We start from the raw sequence: 19592 nt of genomic DNA on the forward strand, positions 1-19592 counted from the left end.
TATGTAGACATACATAAGGACTGCACTAGCAAAGGGACCTTGATACTCGATTATAAGACATACAAAACTATATTATTATATTGACATACATAAGGACCGCACTAGCAAAAGAAGCTTGATACTCCATAACTAAGACATACAAAACTATGTTATGAGCATCTCTTAACTCTATGAAATATAGGGTATATTTCGTCTTTCGCATGTCACCCCAAGTTGAAACACCCTTTTTAAATTTATAAATATTTAGTAACATTTATTTCTCTTAAATTTATAACCAGAAATGTAAAACTTGATAAAGGGATATATTTACTGAAAATATATAATGGACCGTGGTTCAATATAGAACCAAAATAAAGTGTTCCATATTTACATACACACTATATTTTTAATGTGTCGGTGTTGCATTTGATGTTTAAAAATAAAAAGTCTGAGGGCCTGCCTCACTGAACCTTATAGTCCCTCCATATATTTTTACTCAAGCTCAACTTCCTTTAGGAAAAACTAGGAGTTATTTTTTTGAGGAAGTTGTAAATATAGCTTTGTAAGTACAAGATTATAAACCAATAAATACACACAGATCCTCTACTTTAATGCTATATTTAGAGTTTTGTAGGTAATGGTAGAAAATATGATAATTTATCACTTTATCTACTTTTGCTGAGTTCTAGGAATCCGTACTACGGTCTCTAAAAAAGTGAACTGGGGATTTAGTAAGACGAATTTTTAATGTACACATAGTAATATTAAAGCTGTTTCTGTAACAGGTTATTTTACACCTTTCAAGCTTACTTAGCTCTGCTTTTCTTGGTTCATTAAACAATTAAAATGAAATTTCATAACTCTATGTTTCAGAAATCCATTTGATATATCCCATTTAAATTTCAATAATTTAAAAAAAAAAATGAATTGCATTTTAATGTTTGATGATTTGGAAGATTTTTTAAAAATTTCAATGAAGTTTTTGTGGTGGCAAGATTATTATTATTAGATCAACGTCTTCAGCGGCACTAGTCGACGTTAGCAAAGAGACTGAAATGGGTTTGCCACTGTCGAAATTATTATCAACATTTTTATTTCCCTAGTATATTTCTTTTAAATCTATTTTTAATTATAATTCATTTAATGTTTCATTATTTTACATTTGTTTTAGTGGCAAACCCATTTGAAACCTCTCGGCCATATGATCAATTAATAATAATTAGCAATTACAAACAAGGTGTTTTTTTACGTTGTAAAAACAATAATGAATATTTCTGTTAACAATAATTATGAATGTTTTGTTATATATGTCAAGTGTTAATATTGTTTTGTTAAGAAATAAAGAGCGTATCTAAAGAATCATCTTAATCGTTACAACAGGAACACGCAGTAAATAAATAAATCCATCGCCACTGAGCACAGGAAAACGTATCTATTGTTCCGCATATACTATAGTACATACGGGTCTATAGTACCATATATATTATATTACTGTAATATGAAAAAAAAATTAACTAAGTTACAATTTATGTTTGTATTCATCAAATCCATAAACCCATTATCATGAACCATTACTATCACAAGACTTATGCTATTAAGCAGTAGAAACGAAATATATTATTTAATAATATAACTTCATTTATTTTCATTTTCTTCCTTAGGCTATTGTACCGCACATACTATAGTACATACGGATCTATAGTAACCTATATACCATAGCACCGTAATATGAAAAAAATTAACTTAGTTACAATTTATGTTTGTATTCATCAAATCCATAAATCCATTATCATGAACCATTACTATCTCAAGATTTATGCCATTAAGCAGTAGAAACGAAATATATTATTTAATAATACAACTTCATTTATTTTATTTTTCTTCCTTAGGTAATTGTACCGCACATACGGATCTATAGTACCATATATACCATAGTACTGTAATATGAAAAAAATTAACTAAGTAATCTACCTTACAATTTATGTATGTGTTCATCAAATCCGTAAACCCATTATCATGAACCATTACTATCTCAAGATTTATGCCATTAATTAGTAGAAACGAAATATATTATTTAATAATACAACTTCATTTATTTTCTTTTTCTTCCTTAGGCAATTTTTCCTCTTTAATTTTATCCAACAGAGGCTTTGGAGTCATCCTGTTTGATACGATACCTAATTAAATGAGATAATTAGTAAAACATTCATTTCTAACATAATGAATAAGTGTTTCATTATAAAAAGACATAAATTATGCATTACAAAACTATCCATTCAAAACTTACTAACAATATATATACATATATCACTAGCATACCACTGCGAGATATGTTTCCTTCTTCTCTTTAATTTATTCGAACGATAAGCCATATTATGCTCATTTGTATAAAAAATATAATATAATGAAAAAAGGTTATTCTTCTGAATAGTACATAACGGAGGGCTATGAATTTTTCGTATGAACCCGAGGATATGTAGTATTTGCAAAAAAAAAATGGAACTTTATTGATCCGTTTGCTCAAAAAAAGGATACATATTGAGAAATGGACCAACTAAACATATTTTTTTAATATTTCAGTATTGTTTTAAACACTCATGGAATATCACTGTGTTATTTGAGCAATAATAAGTGTTTTGCCAAAAATATTTTTATATAAGCATATAATAAACAAATTTGATCTCATTTTTAGGATCTTGAGCTCGAATTGTTTCAAAACGTTTACGCTATCCAGTTGAATAATATAAGCCATCAATAATAAAAATCGGCTAAGCGCTTAGCTTAATCCACGTAAGTATCCCACGGCAACCATAGCGCTGTTGCCTTTGAATAAAAATTGACTCGTACCTAATTCGTGCCCAATCTCTTAAAACTGTTTAAAACACAAGGCCCAACATCTGTGGGAAAGTGCTTTGATGTCGTCGTAATATTAAACAAAAAAATTTTTTGATGGATATTAAAGGCCGTCCTTGTGAGATTGTGACATGTCGTACCAAGCTACTCGCTATTGTTGTCTGTTTGAAAAGTCTGGTAACACTCCCACGGAGGGCAGAAGAGTAGCGTTTCACGCCGTTTTTCAATTTCAGGCATTTTTCAAATATGGCTTGATTTAACCCTGTTAAAGTCTCTTCTTCCCGTTTTAAGCAAATATTAAAAAAGTTATATAGGACCGTCGCTGCCTGAGGGTGTGGGGCGGATCCGGCCGGGAAAGATTGCCTTCTTTGTGTTATGATCTCCTAATAAGGAGTGATTAATTTAATTACATCAAAATTAATTAAAACAAAGTTCAGGCGCTTAAATTAATGGCAATCGTGATTAAAACACAAATAGTAATTGAAGTAAAAATAAATTAATAAGTTGAAGGTAGTTGGAGCTCCGAATGAAAAATGAGCAAAATTTTAGGTTTTTCTATGGGCGTGCGCGTTAAACACATTACAAAATATTTACTTTCAAATAGAATTTACTGAATCCCTGGTATAGTTTAGGTAAAAATTGAATCTTTTTCAAACAGAAAATAAAGCGAAAGTTTGTCTTTACTTGGAAGTAGTTTTCTGAAACTGAAGGAATGTTTTGTACCTTCTTCTACAGCCACCAATTTCAACACCCAAATTTTGTTGTTTTCATTGAAGTAAATTATTAATCAAAAATTGATGAGAAAGGACATTTTTTCTCCTCTGGGACTCTTTGACTTAGTCATAAGTTTATACCACAAAGTAGGACTTATTTATGAATTTTTTTGCTAATTTATTTAATTTTCGACGCAGAACAAACAGTTCCTATGGTGTAGTGCATTGTGCAATTTATGAAGACAGGAGGTTCGATTCCCGTGGCCCCAGAAGATTTTTATCAAAGAGAACTAAAATGTGGTTAATCCACTAAAGCAGCGGTTCCTAAACGTTTTTCGTCGCGGCACCCTAGTTGTTCTAAAAAAAAATTCCTTAGTTGAGTTAAAAAAAAAATTCGCAGCACCCTTATTGGAGTGAAAAAACTCAAAGTACCTTTGTCGAACTAATAAATGTCACTGCAATCATCCTTAGAGCGGTTAAAAATGTAAGAAAAGAAGAAGAAGAGCAGTACAAAGTAAATGCTGGAATGCTCTGGAAATTTCCAATTATAATTTTTTCTCTTTTTTTTTTTGTTTTGTAATATTAATATTGTTAAAGTAGCATTGCTGTTTAAAGCACCCCAGGCACACGTTTAGGCACTCTAGGGTGCCACGGCACTCACTTTGAGAACCACTACACTACACTATACCTTGCCTTTGCTCTCAGACTTTTTAAATATCTAAGCCGTCCTGATTAGATAATAGTCTGTTAGGCCATTTAACTTCCTAATATAATATTAGCATGAACAACATAACAGTATAATGGTTGGTTTGGCCTCTTTTGATGCTTAGCAATTTGTTTTTGTTTTTCGTGGCTCAAATATCGTAGTATAATTCCAACATGAGTGACGTAGTGTAATTTAGCCTCCTCGAGCGGACGCGATGACTTGGTACACCAGGCCGTCATGGGTAACAGTTTGCCTTGGCTAAGCTCCTATAAACAGTGGATAAAAATAAATAGAGAACCGCTCACCAGGCATCAGCTCATTGTTTTGATAGCAACGGTCTCTCGGCGCTAACCTCGATTCAGAAAATTTGAGCAATTTCATAGGCTAATGAGCCGTCATATTATTTTCGTGCAATCCAGGAAGTTAAAATCATTTCATAAAAGCTTCATGTTCTACATCATCCTCAATGTGGAATCAGCGTTTTATATAAATCATGTTATATAGTTAATTTATTTAGCTATTTCAGGTTTTATTTCCACAAATACTAAAGAGAGAGAAAGTCAGTAGTCGGTAAGATATGGTAGTGTGTATTATTTATTTTATAACTTTTAAAATCACATTATTTTTGAAAGACGAGTTAAAAAAAAAATCAAAATGAAGATTTAATTGACATATTGATAATATCAAAAGGACATCCAGTAATTAATGTCTATTTCGAAAATACATACTGTGGGCAATCAGTAATGGTGATACTTAATACATAATAGGACACTAGCCAACACCTTTGCTTTAAGTCAAGCATATTTAGCTAGGATGAAATGAAAGTGCCTGATGACTTGAGAAAAATGATGCTATATGAAAAATGTTGTATTACTTTAGTTAACAATACAATCTTTTTTTGATCTATTTATTATAACTTCACACCTGACATGTTTCAGAAATGAAAACACTATTGATGCAGAGTCCTCACAGTAGACTATAATACACTTAGACCTGGTGTGTGTACCATAATACACGTAATATAATACACTAAACCACCGTTACTGTATCGTTCTAAATATAATGTGATATGATACGACAGAATTATTTCCATTCAACCATTCTCCCAATTATCCAATATTGTAGCAAATTAAGTATCTTTTTGGAAAATCTTTTTTCCACAAATCATTGAAGAAATCACTTGTAGCTCAAATAATCTGAATAATAAAAGTTTGAAAATCATGAGGTTTCCAATATCAAATTATTTTAATGAAATCCTCATTTCTAACTAACATCGTCTTGTTTTCAATAAAATTTCCTATCTACATACAGTCCCATAAATCCCTGCTCGTTGTATAGAGAGTATTCAATTGATTGAAAAAAGTTTTTGAATTTTCAACAAAGTTTTATATACAATATCCTAAAATAAGTTTACAAAAAATTTATTATATATTTTTTGTAAACTTATTATAAACTTATTCTATTATAAAATAAAGTTTAAATGGAAAATGAATTAAACAAAAGACGTACTTTTTACACAATAGTCGGCATTGTAAGAAGTTTCCATCCTATGTTTGTGAACAGCTTCCCATAACAATCTCATGTCATTTTCATTTGTACCGAAATTTTCATCCTTCAATAAAAATAGAAAACATTTATTAACATCACTTTATTACATTGAATGTAAAGAATATTTTATAAAATACTTCCAGAATGTCAACTTATCTATAAATACCGATCATAAAGAGGAAAAAATTACAATATAACAGTATCAGAGCAATTATTATGTATCAACAATGTATATACATTCATATGTGTACATATTGTGTGCATCACTGTAAACTAACAATAAAATGTTTTTTGTTCGATTTATTGCAACTTCACACCTGACATGTTGCTGAAGTAAAAAAAAAAACTGTTGATACAATGTCCTCACAGTAGAATATAATATACTTTAAACTGGTTTGTGTTTTTTTTATTTTTTTTATCCACTTTCCTATTCTAAAAGAAACGAACCCCATAAGAAACTAAAAATAAATGGTAAAATATGATGTATATAAAATATATATACAATTCTTGTTAGTTTATTAAAATTTATGTTTGGTTTGTCAAAAGCCTATTCAGAAATCATCAATCAAATAACAAAAGTGTTTTATTGTAGTCACGAATTCTTATGGGCCAATGGAAATTACACACCGTCATTATAAAGCTTCCGTCTACAGAAAACGTAGTTATTGCCGAATCCCTTGAACGAATTCCCCACAACGTAATAGAGTAGAATGAGGTCACATATAACTCAAGATGTCCAGATCGTCTGCAGTGAAGATGTAGAGATACATATTACTGAGGTAATTAGTAGATCTAATACAATGGATTAAAAGAAATCGAGCAAAATGTTTAAGGCCGTCTGGTAGTAGATCTATAACGCTTTTTTTGGAAAAAGAGAGATGAGACTAAGTGTAAAGCTCTTCTTATTCGATTTTGGTTCCCTGCTTATACTTCTCTATGGAGAAGGGAGCTCGTTTCTGAATTAGAAACTGCTTAGAAGTGTTACTACTGAATTTCTTAGAACTGTGAGAAAGATACAGAGATATTGTATCTGGAGTGACAGGATTAAGGAAAGCCTCAATATACGCCCGGTGATGGAAACCCTGGAAAAGAGGTATCTGAGGAAGTATGAACATATTTTTGTCATGGATCATTACATCGGCACGATAAAAACCATGGGTGTGAGCACGGTGACGAGAATTAAGAGTGTGACCTAGGATCTCCTACATCATGACATAAGAGGAATGGAAAGGCGTATATAGAAGACCTTAGGAGAAATGAAGACCCTTTTCAGGGCACAAAAGCATGGATTGAAGCACCCCCACGCTGAAAGACAAATATAGAGAAGAAAAAAAAAGGAAAGTAAAAGCCTAGGATGACCGTTTTTACTAATTATAACCTATCCTACTACACGAGTGAGTAATAAGCCAAGGAATACATGTGATTGTTTTGGCCAATAAGAGTTGCATTGTTACCTATCTAACCAGATCCACTCTTTTGTATTAAATTATAAATGATTACTGGTTAACTATTATTTGTTTCACAATTTTATTAATATTAAAGCGTGCATTTGGTTCTGCCATATTTAGATAGTAAAAAAATTCTAATAGAAAATATACTCCTTAGCTTATCACCCACTCATGTAATAATAATAGAATTGGTTATAATCCGCAAAAACAATAATATAATTTGGTAGGTTCAATACGTAAGTACTCCGCAGCCTAGGTTTGGTGTTACTATATTGCAGGGTGCAACAACTCACCGTTAATGGACCTACAATTGGCGAGCTAACTGTCACTCTTAAGCTTAAGTACTGTAAACATTCACGAAAAACCTATGAAAGTGAAGGCAGTATTGCAACGAAAGTTAATGACATTTGTTACAATGATAGTGGCTGAGACTGCTGCTGTGTTACTTTTCCATCATTACACCCCCTTTTTTTAAATTTTTTAATTCTTTACCATTACTATAGCATATATCGATACCTACTTTCTTTTCAGCGAGCTCCTTCATTTCCTTTTCTAAAGCTAAACTTTCTTCCTGCCCAAGATCAAAATAGTCTCTTTTTTTCAAACGAAAATCACGATTCATTTTGGCTTCGGCATTATCAAAAGTAAAACGATACATTTTCAGTACCGAACGAAATTAAAATCTACGTTACAATTATTATCAGAACATATGACATTGTTTTATCTTATCTATAGCCTGACATAATCCTCGTGGAGAGCTTAACCTACTCCAATATTTAATAGAAAAGTGCTTGAATGTTGTTTAAAGAGTCATACTTCATTCTTCCCTATAAGCTTTCGATTTAAATTATCAAACATTCTTTAAATAAAATTCAACCATTTGATAATGCCTTGCAAAAATGAAATTTTCTTATTTTAATAACTAACTGGTTATAGAATCCTAATAGGAAATTTTTTTATGAAATAAACAGACAATAGTTTGCTTTTGTTGTGCCGAAAACATCAAAGGGACAATATGAAAGATTTGAATAATTTAGTTTACATTGTGTTACCTATCGCTACCTTATAAAAAATAGTTCCATTAGAACAAGATAGTAAGTATTGATTTAGAATACATACGAGGAATTGGTATCTTCTTCTGTCCATTATATAGCAACTTAAAATTTAGCCCTAGGAAAAAACCGACTATTCTAAATTTTCATAATTTTTGTCAATTTAATTTCCGTTATTGAAATCCGAGAATATTCATGTAGAAATAAACATGACTGAAATAACATTCAGCTGTTGTTCATCACATGGGTATTCTATTTAGGTCTAATGGTCAAAGTCGTATAAAGTTACTTCTCCATCAATGTACTTCGGCTACATCTTATGATTATATGCAATCCTAACAAAAATTAATTTTTGAGATTACTGGATAATCATCCACCCGATAAATATAAACATTTCAAAAACGACTCATCAGATTTGGTCTAAAGTTTAAAGGAAAATCAAATTTATAGTTGATATATTGTAACATAAATGTAAGCAAATTCTATCCAATTCTTTAGCCTACCTATGCACAAACATTTTTTTTTTTTGTAATAAATATTTATTAACTTTGAAATATATTTATACAGAACAATATATATAAAAAGAACAATTTAAAAAAAAAAAAAAAGTTTTTGTGAAGAAAAAATAAAATTATAATAAAATTAAACAAGATAGAAATAGTGAAGAAAATATACTGACCTATGTATCTGTTTTGTATTTGTAATGGTAATTGCTAATGGTATGATAAGGCAATTGCTTTTAATTTATTTTTATTTATTTATTAACTTTTGCAACTGTATTTATATAAAAATAGTAACCTTGATGTAAGATCATAATGGTATGATACAGGCATGTTGAGAAACTACCCATTAGTAGCACTTTTAACCACTTGTTAAAAAAATGTTAACATGAAAATTTACTACTTTTTTTATTTTAATTTTATTTGTTAAATCTAAAAAAAATAAATCCTCCCCAAATGCTTAGTACGCTACTAAAAGTACCCTAAATTAAAAATAAAATAATAAAATAAATAAAAATATCTGGAAGCAGGTGAATAAATAAATTATAAAGCATATTTACAAACTCAGAAGATTAATTATTCCTATCACGAAAACCAGCAGATTTTTAAAAGCTGGAACCAAACAGGATGGCATTGGAAAAGTGTGATAAAAACTTATTGATTTGTGTGACGAGGTAAAACAATTTACCCAGAGGTGATTTATTTGCTGCTAAGCCATATGTTCGGTGTTGGCCTATTCTTACATTACATAGCACAACCTCACCTCATTTTAGGGTACTTGGGTTCGATAATTTCTCCAATCAGTTCAGCTATACAAGAAAGGTCGCGTTATATGGTTCAGAAGATTGTAGAGCACTAAGACTAAAATGGGGTAACAATCAACTTCAATAAATGATTATCTATTTGATAATCACTTATTTTATAAGGATTCTTTATAATCGTCCAATGTTACAAGAAAAAAAGGCAATAAAAGTGTTAAAATTATGATGACAGTTCTTGCACCTAGGAGGTGTTTGCTCAAAGCATTCCTTATGCTAATTCTTTTTTTCAACATAATGCACTAAGCTTTAACATTTAATAACATTTTAGTTATTTATTAAAAATAAATAATGTGATCAAGACATGTTATAATCATCAGATTCGGTTGTTCTGGTATTTATTTTTCCAGTTATAATTAATTTTAATTTTCTCCACCTTGGCGGCTTCCCAAAGCTGTGCCATTGGTTACCCTGCCCACTCGCTAATAAACCAGGTCAAACATTTAATTCAGATTTGCTAACCCTGTCCCTGAATACTAATTTAAATCTTCTTCTTTAGGCCAATTGATAAATTTTACATCGAACGTGAAGTGGTAAAACACAGGATCAAGAATAATACTGACGCTCTAAAAATTAAAAATATATTTATTGATCTTTGGAATTATTGATGATCTTAATATTTATCTGAAACGTTGGCTTGTTTGCAAGTTCGAAAATCCTTGTTTTGATATCCTTGCTGAATATTCGGAGGTGTATAAGCTATCACTATCGAAAGTAGCTGGTGCTGAAACAGAAAGTGGTATTTGTTTATTATTAACAATTGTATATTTTACATTATAGCTTTTCAATCTATTATTTTAATTATATATAATAATAGTACTATACTATCTATTTATTATGGTGATAGATATTTAATTAAGATTGATTTGCAAGCAATGCTTTCTTGAAAAATAGTACTGACCTAAATTGAATGAGATCCCCCTAGGACCAAGAATATTAGGTGGGCTGATGGCTATCGTCTTGAAGGTGGACACGTCTCTGTAGCTGCCCTTGGAGGGGTCCTTCATCATGGCCACTGGGGTCACGATCGGGTCATCGTGATCCTTCTTCATCGTTCTGTAGTCTGCCATTGGGAACGCTGAATTCGTAAAATGGAATATTAATTATAGAACATTTATATTATATTACAAACGTCAGGTGGCCATAAAAAAAAAAAAAAAAAATGCAGGACAAATGAATTTACGTATGATCGGAAAGAATAGGTTTTGGTATGGTATGAACACAGAGCTAAGGCAGGGTGGGCATTGAGATCACATCTATTTCAGCTATTTCATCACAGAATTATTAACAAGACACAACTAAACCATATGTATATTAAGTCACAATTGTTCGAATATCCCAAACTAGTTTACAGGAAGTCTATAACTTTGCTCGAGGGAAAGTCTAAGTGGTGGTTATTAAAGTGAAAATTAAGATGTAAAAACAACATAGTTTGGGTTAGAGAAAATTGGAAACAGCAGTTTGAATTGTAAAACTATAGATATATTTTTATATAGTTATTCCAAGCTTCAAGAACCTGAGATCTCCAATAAAGTAAAGATGAAAGAGAAAAATGAAAAAAAAAATATGAATTTTACCTGCAAGTAAGAGAATATATTTTTCTTTATCCAGAATCAAGTAGGAAGAAGTAATGAGTCGATCAAAAAAAGCACGCCTTTTTCAATGTAAAGCCAATCAACAGAAACTTACTTATGGGAAATCTGGACCTTCAACAAAACAGCAATTCAAAAAGTTGATTGCTTCGCGGAAAAGAAAATTCCAAGACCTGTTCTTGGACGATTAAGAATAATGAAACATAGCATGTATATTAAATGCGTAGTTTTACGGGAAATATCGGGAGTAGAGTCCTTCCAACTTCGCCGGGTTGCTGCCGGATCAACAGGGTGGAAGATTGCTGGTGTCATTTAAAAGTGTACTAAAACACACTAAGCCCAGGTCAAGCTGAAGGGATGCATTGGTTTTCATGGTTCGTTCATACACTAAAAACAGCTGATTTCGGTTCAATAAAAACGTGACGACCAGGAGAGGACATGATTTACTAAAAAGAGCTACAATTTTTTATAGTTGTAAATCTACCCAGACGATGGAGCATATCCAGGAACACTGTTCGCTTCTGGAATCATCAAAAATGTATTTTGGCCTCCAGGGACAACGTCATGCCTTACTGCCCGAAAATTGGAAAAACCTGTTTAAGTTCCTAAAGGAGAACAACCTGTATCGAGAAATGTAACCACGAAATCCAGAATACGGTGCCTCTAAGCCTGGAGTTGTATACGGTAACTAAAAATTAAGCAAATAAATAAAAGCAAGGGTTTAAAAATCACTGCTTACTTTTAATATACTTATAATTAGTTAGCCCTCAGTTTCAGTATTATAACTAAATGTATAGTTACCTCTCTTTGCGTAATCCGTACCATACAATGACACTAGTGATTCATCTACATCGGCACAAGGATGCTGTATGATTTCATTTTCCAATATCGCTCGCTAGAAAAAGCAATCAACCTTGTTACTCTCCTACAAAAAATTAAAATAAGAAACCATAAAAAATTTTAAAATAGGCATTTAAATTTAAATAAAATATACTATGTAGCTTCATCTTCTTTACATCAAGACATTTTAAAGTAACGGTATCAGCTGGAAATGTCTATTCTGATGAATGTTATTGTTACGAAATTGAAGTTATTAATGTGCAGTTTATTTACACGTACTGGTTGATTGTGTAATTTGATGGATAAAGCAATATAGGACTCAATTTGGATTTTATTAGATAACTCATAAAGTAGTTTATTGAGATTATTTTCCTGAGAATTGTATTTTTCAAGATATATACCAAAATATATTAACAAAATGTTGTTTCTAGTTTCTCTACTTTAAAAATGGCTTTAATATAAAGTTTTAGTAATAATGATATATAAAGGCGATTGTCGGTATAATAGCTGTCATACCTCTGACGCGACTTGTATCATCGCTTCTCGGTAAGCACGCTCCTTCTCTTTGAGGTGTTTGGCTCGCTTGTAGTGCGGGCTCCAGTTGTGTCTCTCGCAGTGGCACAAATTTCTGTCCAGAGGCGATTCTGATTTCTCTTCAAGGAACAAGCTTATTTCTTCGGGAGGTTTGCCTGGCCTTACGAACAATAACCGTGAATAGTAATAACGGACATTCCAAATTTAAATTTATTCACAATAATTGGAAAATTAACTGTCACATGAGCGTGACAGTATATTACAAAGATTCTGATTCCTTGAACTTTTGTGCATGACTTTCGTTTATAGAGATTGCACAAAAAAGAGTGATTTAGCCCTAACAAAGATTTAGAGAGAAAGGATAAAATTAGAAAGGATTGATGTTTACATTGATCCTTATCTACATAGGGCTAGCTGAGAGACCTTTGAAGCTTAGATTAAGATCTCGAAAAATCTTCTTTTTTTTAAATCATTTATTTATTGTTATTTACAACTGTATAACATATATACAACAAGTAAATTTGCTGTAGGTGAGATAGTAACATGATACAAACATGTGGAGAATCTATCCATTGATAGAACACTAATAACATTTCTAGAGGAGAAGATCCCGAAGCCATCTTCTTTTCAGACGCCTAGGAGGATTATTAGGTTATGAAGGAGAAGACAGGTTAGTAACAACTGGATTTGGGTGGTTGGGAAGTTTTCCATGGACGGAATGGTATCTGGTTTTGGCCAAATCGGCAACATATGGGACATTGAGGTCATGATGGATGACTTGATTTGTGACAAACGCTCCTTACCGTTAAGGATTTTACAAAGGATTTTGGACTGTAAGGATTTGATTCGGGAGGAATTTAATGGTTTAGTGGAGCCCCAAAGCTCAACTCCGTATGCCCAGATAGGCCTTATAATTGTCATGTAGATCAGTCTTTTGTAATGTATTGGCAATTTAGACCGTTTGTCTAGTAAATGTTGTAATAGTCGAAATCGACGAGCAGCTTCCGGTCTTTTCAGTCTTGTACGAGGATTCCATGTCAGTCGTTTGTCGAGATGTAGTCCTATGTAACGGATTTGTTCGACAGGAATAAATGGGGTTTTATTAAAGGATACTGTCGGGCAAGAGGTCATTGGTTTACGACGAAGGGTAAATGTGATTTGGTGGGATTTATTGGAATTAATTTTAATCCTCCAATTTTGGCACCATTCTTCAAGGGTGGTGATGTGGGGTGGAGGGTTTGGGATACAATGTAAGGATCATTCTCCACTGACAATAGACATGTATTATCGCCATTCGAAGAATCTTAATTCCAAAAACCGTCCTATTGCGGCCAAGAACCGCTCTTCGAGTTCCAGGTGGCCCAGTTCTAAACACGGCGGATCATGACTGGAAAGTCAATTAACATTCCTGGTGTTGGGAAAGCGCTGAAGTAATAAGATAAGAAAACTAAGATAATATTTCACCAAATGATATGATAACAAATTATTAAACAACTTGTTTGAAAAGAAAAGATTAGTGTTCGAACAACTCGGTAAATATTGAAGGCAAAGTCCTCTATCAGGGCTCAATCGGGATCTTATTAGATAATTCATAAAGTAGTTTATTGTGATTATTTTCTTGAGAATTATATTTTTTGTATATCTTTTCAAGATATATGCCAAAATATATTTAATAAATGTTTTTTTCTAGTTTCTCTACTTTATAAGTGGATTTTATATTTTTTTGGTATAGTAGTTTTCATGATGTTGAGAACTGAAATAATAATAAGCGAACATTTCAAGTTTTCCTTCAATAGAATTAATCTGCGGCGGTGTGTTCTTAAAATTGTTCAATAGCTACTTTTGAAAGTCATTGAACTGTTCCTGTTGCTGAAGCGAAGACATACGAACTATTTTACGAGATATTTTGTGACAGTACGTTTTAAATATAAATATTACAAAGGAGCAGATCAACAATGTGCCCAGGACCGTGGTCTTTCATTGTTGGCCCATCTGGTTCCACTTTATTTTAAACCATTTTGAAAAATTGGGAGCGCGCTAAGTAAATAGGTCCTGCATAATACTACCGCGCCGCGGTGTGCAGTTCTATTATTATTGATACAGTAATTTGCTGTAGCATACGGCAATTAATTCATTTATTTTTAATTTACATCAGACGTCGGAAATATGGTAAATGAAATGTTTGGATTAGCGATGTGTTGTAATTGGGCGTTTTTAGTTCTGTATCGAGCGAGCGAAACCGATTTTCGACTATTACTTATGTACCGCGAACGAATATTAGTTAGGTAGTAAATTTAAATATATAAAATGCTAACCGTTAAAAAACTATAATATTTAAATTTATGTTTTAAATTATTTTACTAGGTCAATAAATGGACCTTATCCAAACGTTTTTCATCATAGTAAATTCATTAATTATGAATTTAGTTTTTTATTAACACCTAAATAATTTTAATTAAGCAACTGCTTATGACCACGGACACTTCAACGTGTATGAAACGTCTGAAAATGACCAAAACATTTTAAAATATACCTCATTAGTCCGTTCATAGTTATTTAATTCAATTTGTAACAATCGCGAAAACCTAATAAATCATTATCTAATTTCTTTTATTTTTTTTTTGTGGCCCACGATTCCATGATTAATAAATGATAGTGGCCTCTATGGAAAATGTTGATTCCTAGAGTAATGCAGTAGGTTCAAAGCAAAAATATTTTAGGAATGTGACCCTTTCATTCTGAAAGTTATGTTTTTTGTTGAGGGATTCATTTATGAAAGAGAAGCCAAAGATATTAATATTTAGTTCTTAAAATATCTAACGACTTCATCCATTGAAGCGGAATAGACGAATTGCAGTCTGGATTGTGATGGGGAGACTAATCTGTATATTTTCATAGTGAAACACTTGAGATCTAACGGTACAAGATAAAACAGTTCATTGACATGGAAAACGTAACTATTAAATAGGAAGGTTACAGAACATATGGAACTGTCGTCTTATCATTAGTGGAAGTGATATTTATTTTTATCAAATTCTGTTTAGATTAGAACACGAACGATAACGTAAATGTGGTGACAATTAAAGTGACCAATAATTAATATATGACGACATAAATTCTAGATCAGTTCAAAAAATAATTAGGAACCCATCAGTAAGCCATGGTTGGTTAGCAGGCTAAACTATTCCTTCAGCATAAACTTTAAATGGGTATGCTATTTGTTATAGAAGATTGATCAGTCCGTGCCTATTTACTGTAGCATACTTACTTGACTTTCATCGGAGCAAGATAGGGCCAAAGGAAGTCTCCCTTGTAGACGGTACTGTTTGCGGGTTCTTTCGACATTTTCTATTACGAATGATTTCTAAAATGTTTGAATTTCTTGTAATAATAAGTTAATGTTTCCATGACAACATATTAAAACTGGGCCAATTGTTGCGTATCTAAAACGAACAGATAAGTGTGCGTTGAATAGTATGATTATTTCATTTTTAAATAGAGTTTAAGACGATTTTTGTAGTTTCATGACCGAATTTATGATTTCCAATTCATGAGCTAGATTGGTAGTGAGCATAACAATTGATCGACTCATACGAAGCAATTAAAACTCCTTTTCTTAAACAAAGAAGATAAGTTATATCCAATTTTATTTTTAATTTCAATATCCAGTAATGCGTCTGTTATACTTCCCAATGAGCCAAAGAGTGAATGTTCTATGCAACTACTCATTAACATAGAACAAATTCCATTCCTTCCAGACATTCCATTCAGACGCGATTTAATGTATTTCCATAAATCGTTAGTTTTTCAAGAAATTCTGGAAAAGTTATGTTCTATGTTTATAAGAAAATACTATTTTAGGTTATTTCAAATAGGAAACACTTGAGATGTTTATTTTTGAAACCCACCCAAGGGAATTTTTATCAATATCGAAATTAACATAGTTTTCAAAGTAGCTGCCAATGGTCGATGATGGGTATATAACCTTGTAAAATGAATGAAAGCATATATTGAAAATGTTTTTTCTTTGCAGTACTGACATAACAGGGAATTTGTCCCTCAGGCTTAGCATTACTTTATTTCAACAGCCCTCTAACACCTATTTATTGCTTGCAATGGAGACGTTTTTTATTAAAAAAAACAAAAAAAATATTAAAAATGTTTTCAGTGTTGTAGCTACTTTTTTAATAAATCCTGCAACTTGCTTAGTGAGATTCGAATTTATTTAGGATTTTTCCACTTGGATAAATTTTAATTGATGAGGTGATAAATCCTTTAGATACATTTTATAATAATACGAAAAAAACTGCATCAGTAGTAGCTTTACAACAAAAACCGTAAACAAGACTCTGGAGCATGTGTATACAAGAAGGATACAAAAAATATGGAAAATAAAAGGTGAGCTATAACATCCTTGTACATCGGTGAAGGTCAGCATTGGACATGCCATAGGGCAGCGATGGCGAACCTTTTTGAGACGTGGGTCAAATTTTGTTCACTATTTTTTGTTTGTACTAGCTCGTGGGTCACTAACTGTTTTAATGAACAAGGGGTAAATAAAATAAAATATGTATTATGAAATATTGTTTATTAATATATTTATATATGTATAACAAAGTATAAACATAAACTATTTAATGAGAAATCTGTTGTTGTTTATTTTCAGATAATTTTTGATAAAAAATTAATTTAGAAAAACCAATGAGTAAGTCAGTTACAAAGCTTGCGTGGGTCAAAACTAGGGGAGGCAGGCGAGCCATAGTCAATCAGGTTGTGACATTTCAACATGGAAAAGGCAAATGAAACCAAAATTTAAAGAAAATTATATATATTTGTCATGTTTATATATATTATTAGTTTTTACAATCACCGATTTTTGAAAAAAAAAAAAAAACTAATTTTTATTAAATTATTAATTTTTTTTTCACTTCTTGATTTTTTTATTTTTTCTCCACTGGGTAAACCCATAGACATTGAACGGGCATACTTGTATTATGTACTAACGTCCTATTGTATAGCTGTTCCATAACTATGGTTATTATACCAATCAATTGTTTTTTTTATTTTTGTACAAAATAAGAGATAATTGTAGCTGACCATATTAAATGAGCTTAAGTGTATTAAAAAATAAATAAATAAGCTTCCAGTAAAACAGGCAAAAAAAAATTTTTTTTGTTGGAAAAATCAATTTTTTTTTGTAAACCTATAAATACGAATTTTTATTCAGAAATTTTTAGTGGTTATTTTTTCCTGCTGATATACCACGTTCAGTAAAGGAATATACAACCAACTTAATCTGTTGGAAAGCTGAATTTCTACTCTTCCAATCCAAATCTTGATTTGGACCAGTGGAATTCAAGCAACTTTATACCTTTACTTGGAACTTATTGAAAGTGTGAGCCTATAGCAAGATTTCGTGTTATTGTTTTATACCGGTTTATGATTGTGCCTACATCCTCAGGAAGTTAAAAAAAAAATTATTACAAAATAAAAACGATTACTTAAAAGTTTGCACTAATAGAAACTAGTTAATGTAATGAAACTAACATATCAAAAATGACGATTAAGCTGATCATTAAACCATTTATGAGTACTCAGTGTTGCATTTGAAAACTCAACTGTTGTGGGAACGAATGGAACAATTTTATTTTACTTATGTTTTTTTAGTTTTAAGCCAAGTAATGTTATTTATTCGTCTGTAGTTTTTGATTTTCCGACCTTTAATAAGAGCCCACTTTTGTTGAAATTAGACCTAATCATTAATGATTAGTCACGAGGGACAGATACTATTAGTAGATCAGTACTATTAGCAAATATTTGGTGACAGGTTTAACCTCACCGAGCATTACAGCTTTTTATTATAAACAGTAAATATTTTTTCACTTGATTTAATTATTTAATTAATCATTTTAGAAACAAAAGAAAAATATTCTTCTATTTTGAATATTTAGAAGACATTCTATATTTAAAAATGTAGAAAGCCATTTACAAAATTAAGTATAATTTGTATTAGTAAACGGGAAGGTCTATGTATCTTTTTGGTTTTCTGTTGGAACGTTTACGTGCTTTCTCTTCGTATTCTGAAACAAAAGCAAGAAATAGGTTAAATAAAACATATTACAATACAAAATCAAGAGATAAATAATATCATTTAAGCAAAAAATGAAAATATAAATCTACATATTAGAAGCAACAATTGGGATTGAGGCACTTATCGTAAAACATGCTAAGTAACACAATGATAACTTTTACAATGTTAAAGTGGTAGTTTGTAAACAATGTTTTATATTCAATCAGTATTCACCATTACTTAATAACAGCCATCATTCGTTTAAAACCCTAAATTTCTAAATAAATAAAATTTCTAAATAAAATAAAATAGATTTCTTCAGAAATCTACGAAATAAGGAAAGAATCTATAAAAAGAAGAAAAAAGTTAAAGTTTGATGATGCCAAAACCATCAATTCACAAAGGATATTAGGTAACATATTTTACGACCGAGTGTGTTAATCTATCAAAATATTGCGATCCTGAAAATTACTTTCAAAATATTGCGATCCTGAAAATTACTTTCAAAATATTGCGATCCTGAAAATCAATATCAAAATATTGCGATTTTAACGTTATTTTCGAAAATCACAAAAACAGCGATAATTTCAACGTTACCCCACCAATAAAAACTTAGGGAAGTACGTAGGGTGGTTAAGTGAAAGTTGTTTGATGCGCGCACCACACAAAATTTTTTATTGTGAATTTATATTAATGAGAATATGAATATCAACAATGACAGTTCTATGTGCCCATATATTTCATTGTGTATATACTCATTGTGTAGTAGTAGCCTCAAGCATCATTGAGTATATGAAATGAAATGAAAAAATAACTTTATTCTGGGACATATGTCCCCTAAGAATAATTACAAGGTTCATATAGTGAGATTTTTATCTGGCGAGCGTTTACAAATTTTCAGATGGTAGAATGAAATTACATTGGTATATTGGCTTTACT

General features: G+C 31.2%; 3 protein-coding genes across 4 annotated transcripts in view; all 3 read right to left on the reverse strand.

Annotated features, from left to right (window-relative positions):
* Positions 1-2030: 2030 nt before the first annotated feature.
* On the reverse strand, positions 2031-8531 carry LOC106682423 (uncharacterized). 2 transcript variants are annotated; one of them, XR_001343417.2, is made up of 3 exons: positions 8367-8531; positions 5761-5863; positions 2031-2156 (listed from the first exon to the last, which is right to left on the reverse strand). XR_001343417.2 is itself a non-coding variant. In XM_014423260.2 (3 exons), exons 1-3 carry the CDS (start codon positions 7903-7905, stop codon positions 2068-2070), a joined length of 330 nt encoding a protein of 109 aa, XP_014278746.1. In that variant the 5' UTR covers positions 7906-7966; the 3' UTR covers positions 2031-2067. The 2 variants fall into 2 exon arrangements, 1 of the variants encoding a protein (XP_014278746.1); XM_014423260.2 differs by lacking the exon at positions 8367-8531 and adding an exon at positions 7768-7966.
* Positions 8532-10184: 1653 nt separating this feature from the next.
* On the reverse strand, positions 10185-16009 carry LOC106682424 (uncharacterized). The gene is made up of 5 exons (XM_014423261.2): positions 15852-16009; positions 12566-12743; positions 12011-12104; positions 10519-10695; positions 10185-10341 (listed from the first exon to the last, which is right to left on the reverse strand). The coding sequence occupies exons 1-5, from the start codon at positions 15926-15928 to the stop codon at positions 10238-10240; spliced, it is 630 nt and encodes a 209-aa protein (XP_014278747.1). The 5' UTR covers positions 15929-16009; the 3' UTR covers positions 10185-10237.
* A 2558-nt stretch (positions 16010-18567) lies between these two features.
* Positions 18568-19592, reverse strand: part of LOC106682421 (uncharacterized) — a 13349-nt gene continuing 12324 nt past the window's right edge. The window contains exon 6 of the mRNA XM_014423259.2: positions 18568-18663. Coding sequence (XP_014278745.1) covers positions 18593-18663 — 71 coding nt within the window. The 3' untranslated portion in view covers positions 18568-18592. The remainder of the gene's footprint in view (positions 18664-19592) is intronic.

This window comes from Halyomorpha halys, unplaced genomic scaffold (assembly GCF_000696795.3).
Source record: "Halyomorpha halys isolate HHAL.00 unplaced genomic scaffold, Hhal_1.1 Scaffold413.1, whole genome shotgun sequence".
Classification (NCBI taxonomy): Eukaryota; Metazoa; Arthropoda; class Insecta; order Hemiptera; family Pentatomidae; genus Halyomorpha; species Halyomorpha halys.

What these genes read in the sequence shown, in the direction of transcription:
- LOC106682423 (XM_014423260.2), bottom strand. Translation starts at nt 7,905, where the DNA reads ATGTATCGTTTTACTTTTGATAATGCCGAAGCCAAAATGAATCGTGAT. An exon ending in AGGAGCTCGCTGAAAAGAAA is followed by an intron (nt 5,864 to 7,767) that starts GTAGGTATCGAT and finishes TTTTTATTGAAG; the next exon opens with GATGAAAATTTCGGTACAAA. An exon ending in TGCCGACTATTGTGTAAAAA is followed by an intron (nt 2,157 to 5,760) that starts GTACGTCTTTTG and finishes TCATTTAATTAG; the next exon opens with GTATCGTATCAAACAGGATG.
- LOC106682424 (XM_014423261.2), bottom strand. Translation starts at nt 15,928, where the DNA reads ATGTCGAAAGAACCCGCAAACAGTACCGTCTACAAGGGAGACTTCCTT. An exon ending in CTTGCTCCGATGAAAGTCAA is followed by an intron (nt 12,744 to 15,851) that starts GTAAGTATGCTA and finishes ATTGTTCGTAAG; the next exon opens with GCCAGGCAAACCTCCCGAAG. An exon ending in TGATACAAGTCGCGTCAGAG is followed by an intron (nt 12,105 to 12,565) that starts GTATGACAGCTA and finishes TGCTTTTTCTAG; the next exon opens with CGAGCGATATTGGAAAATGA.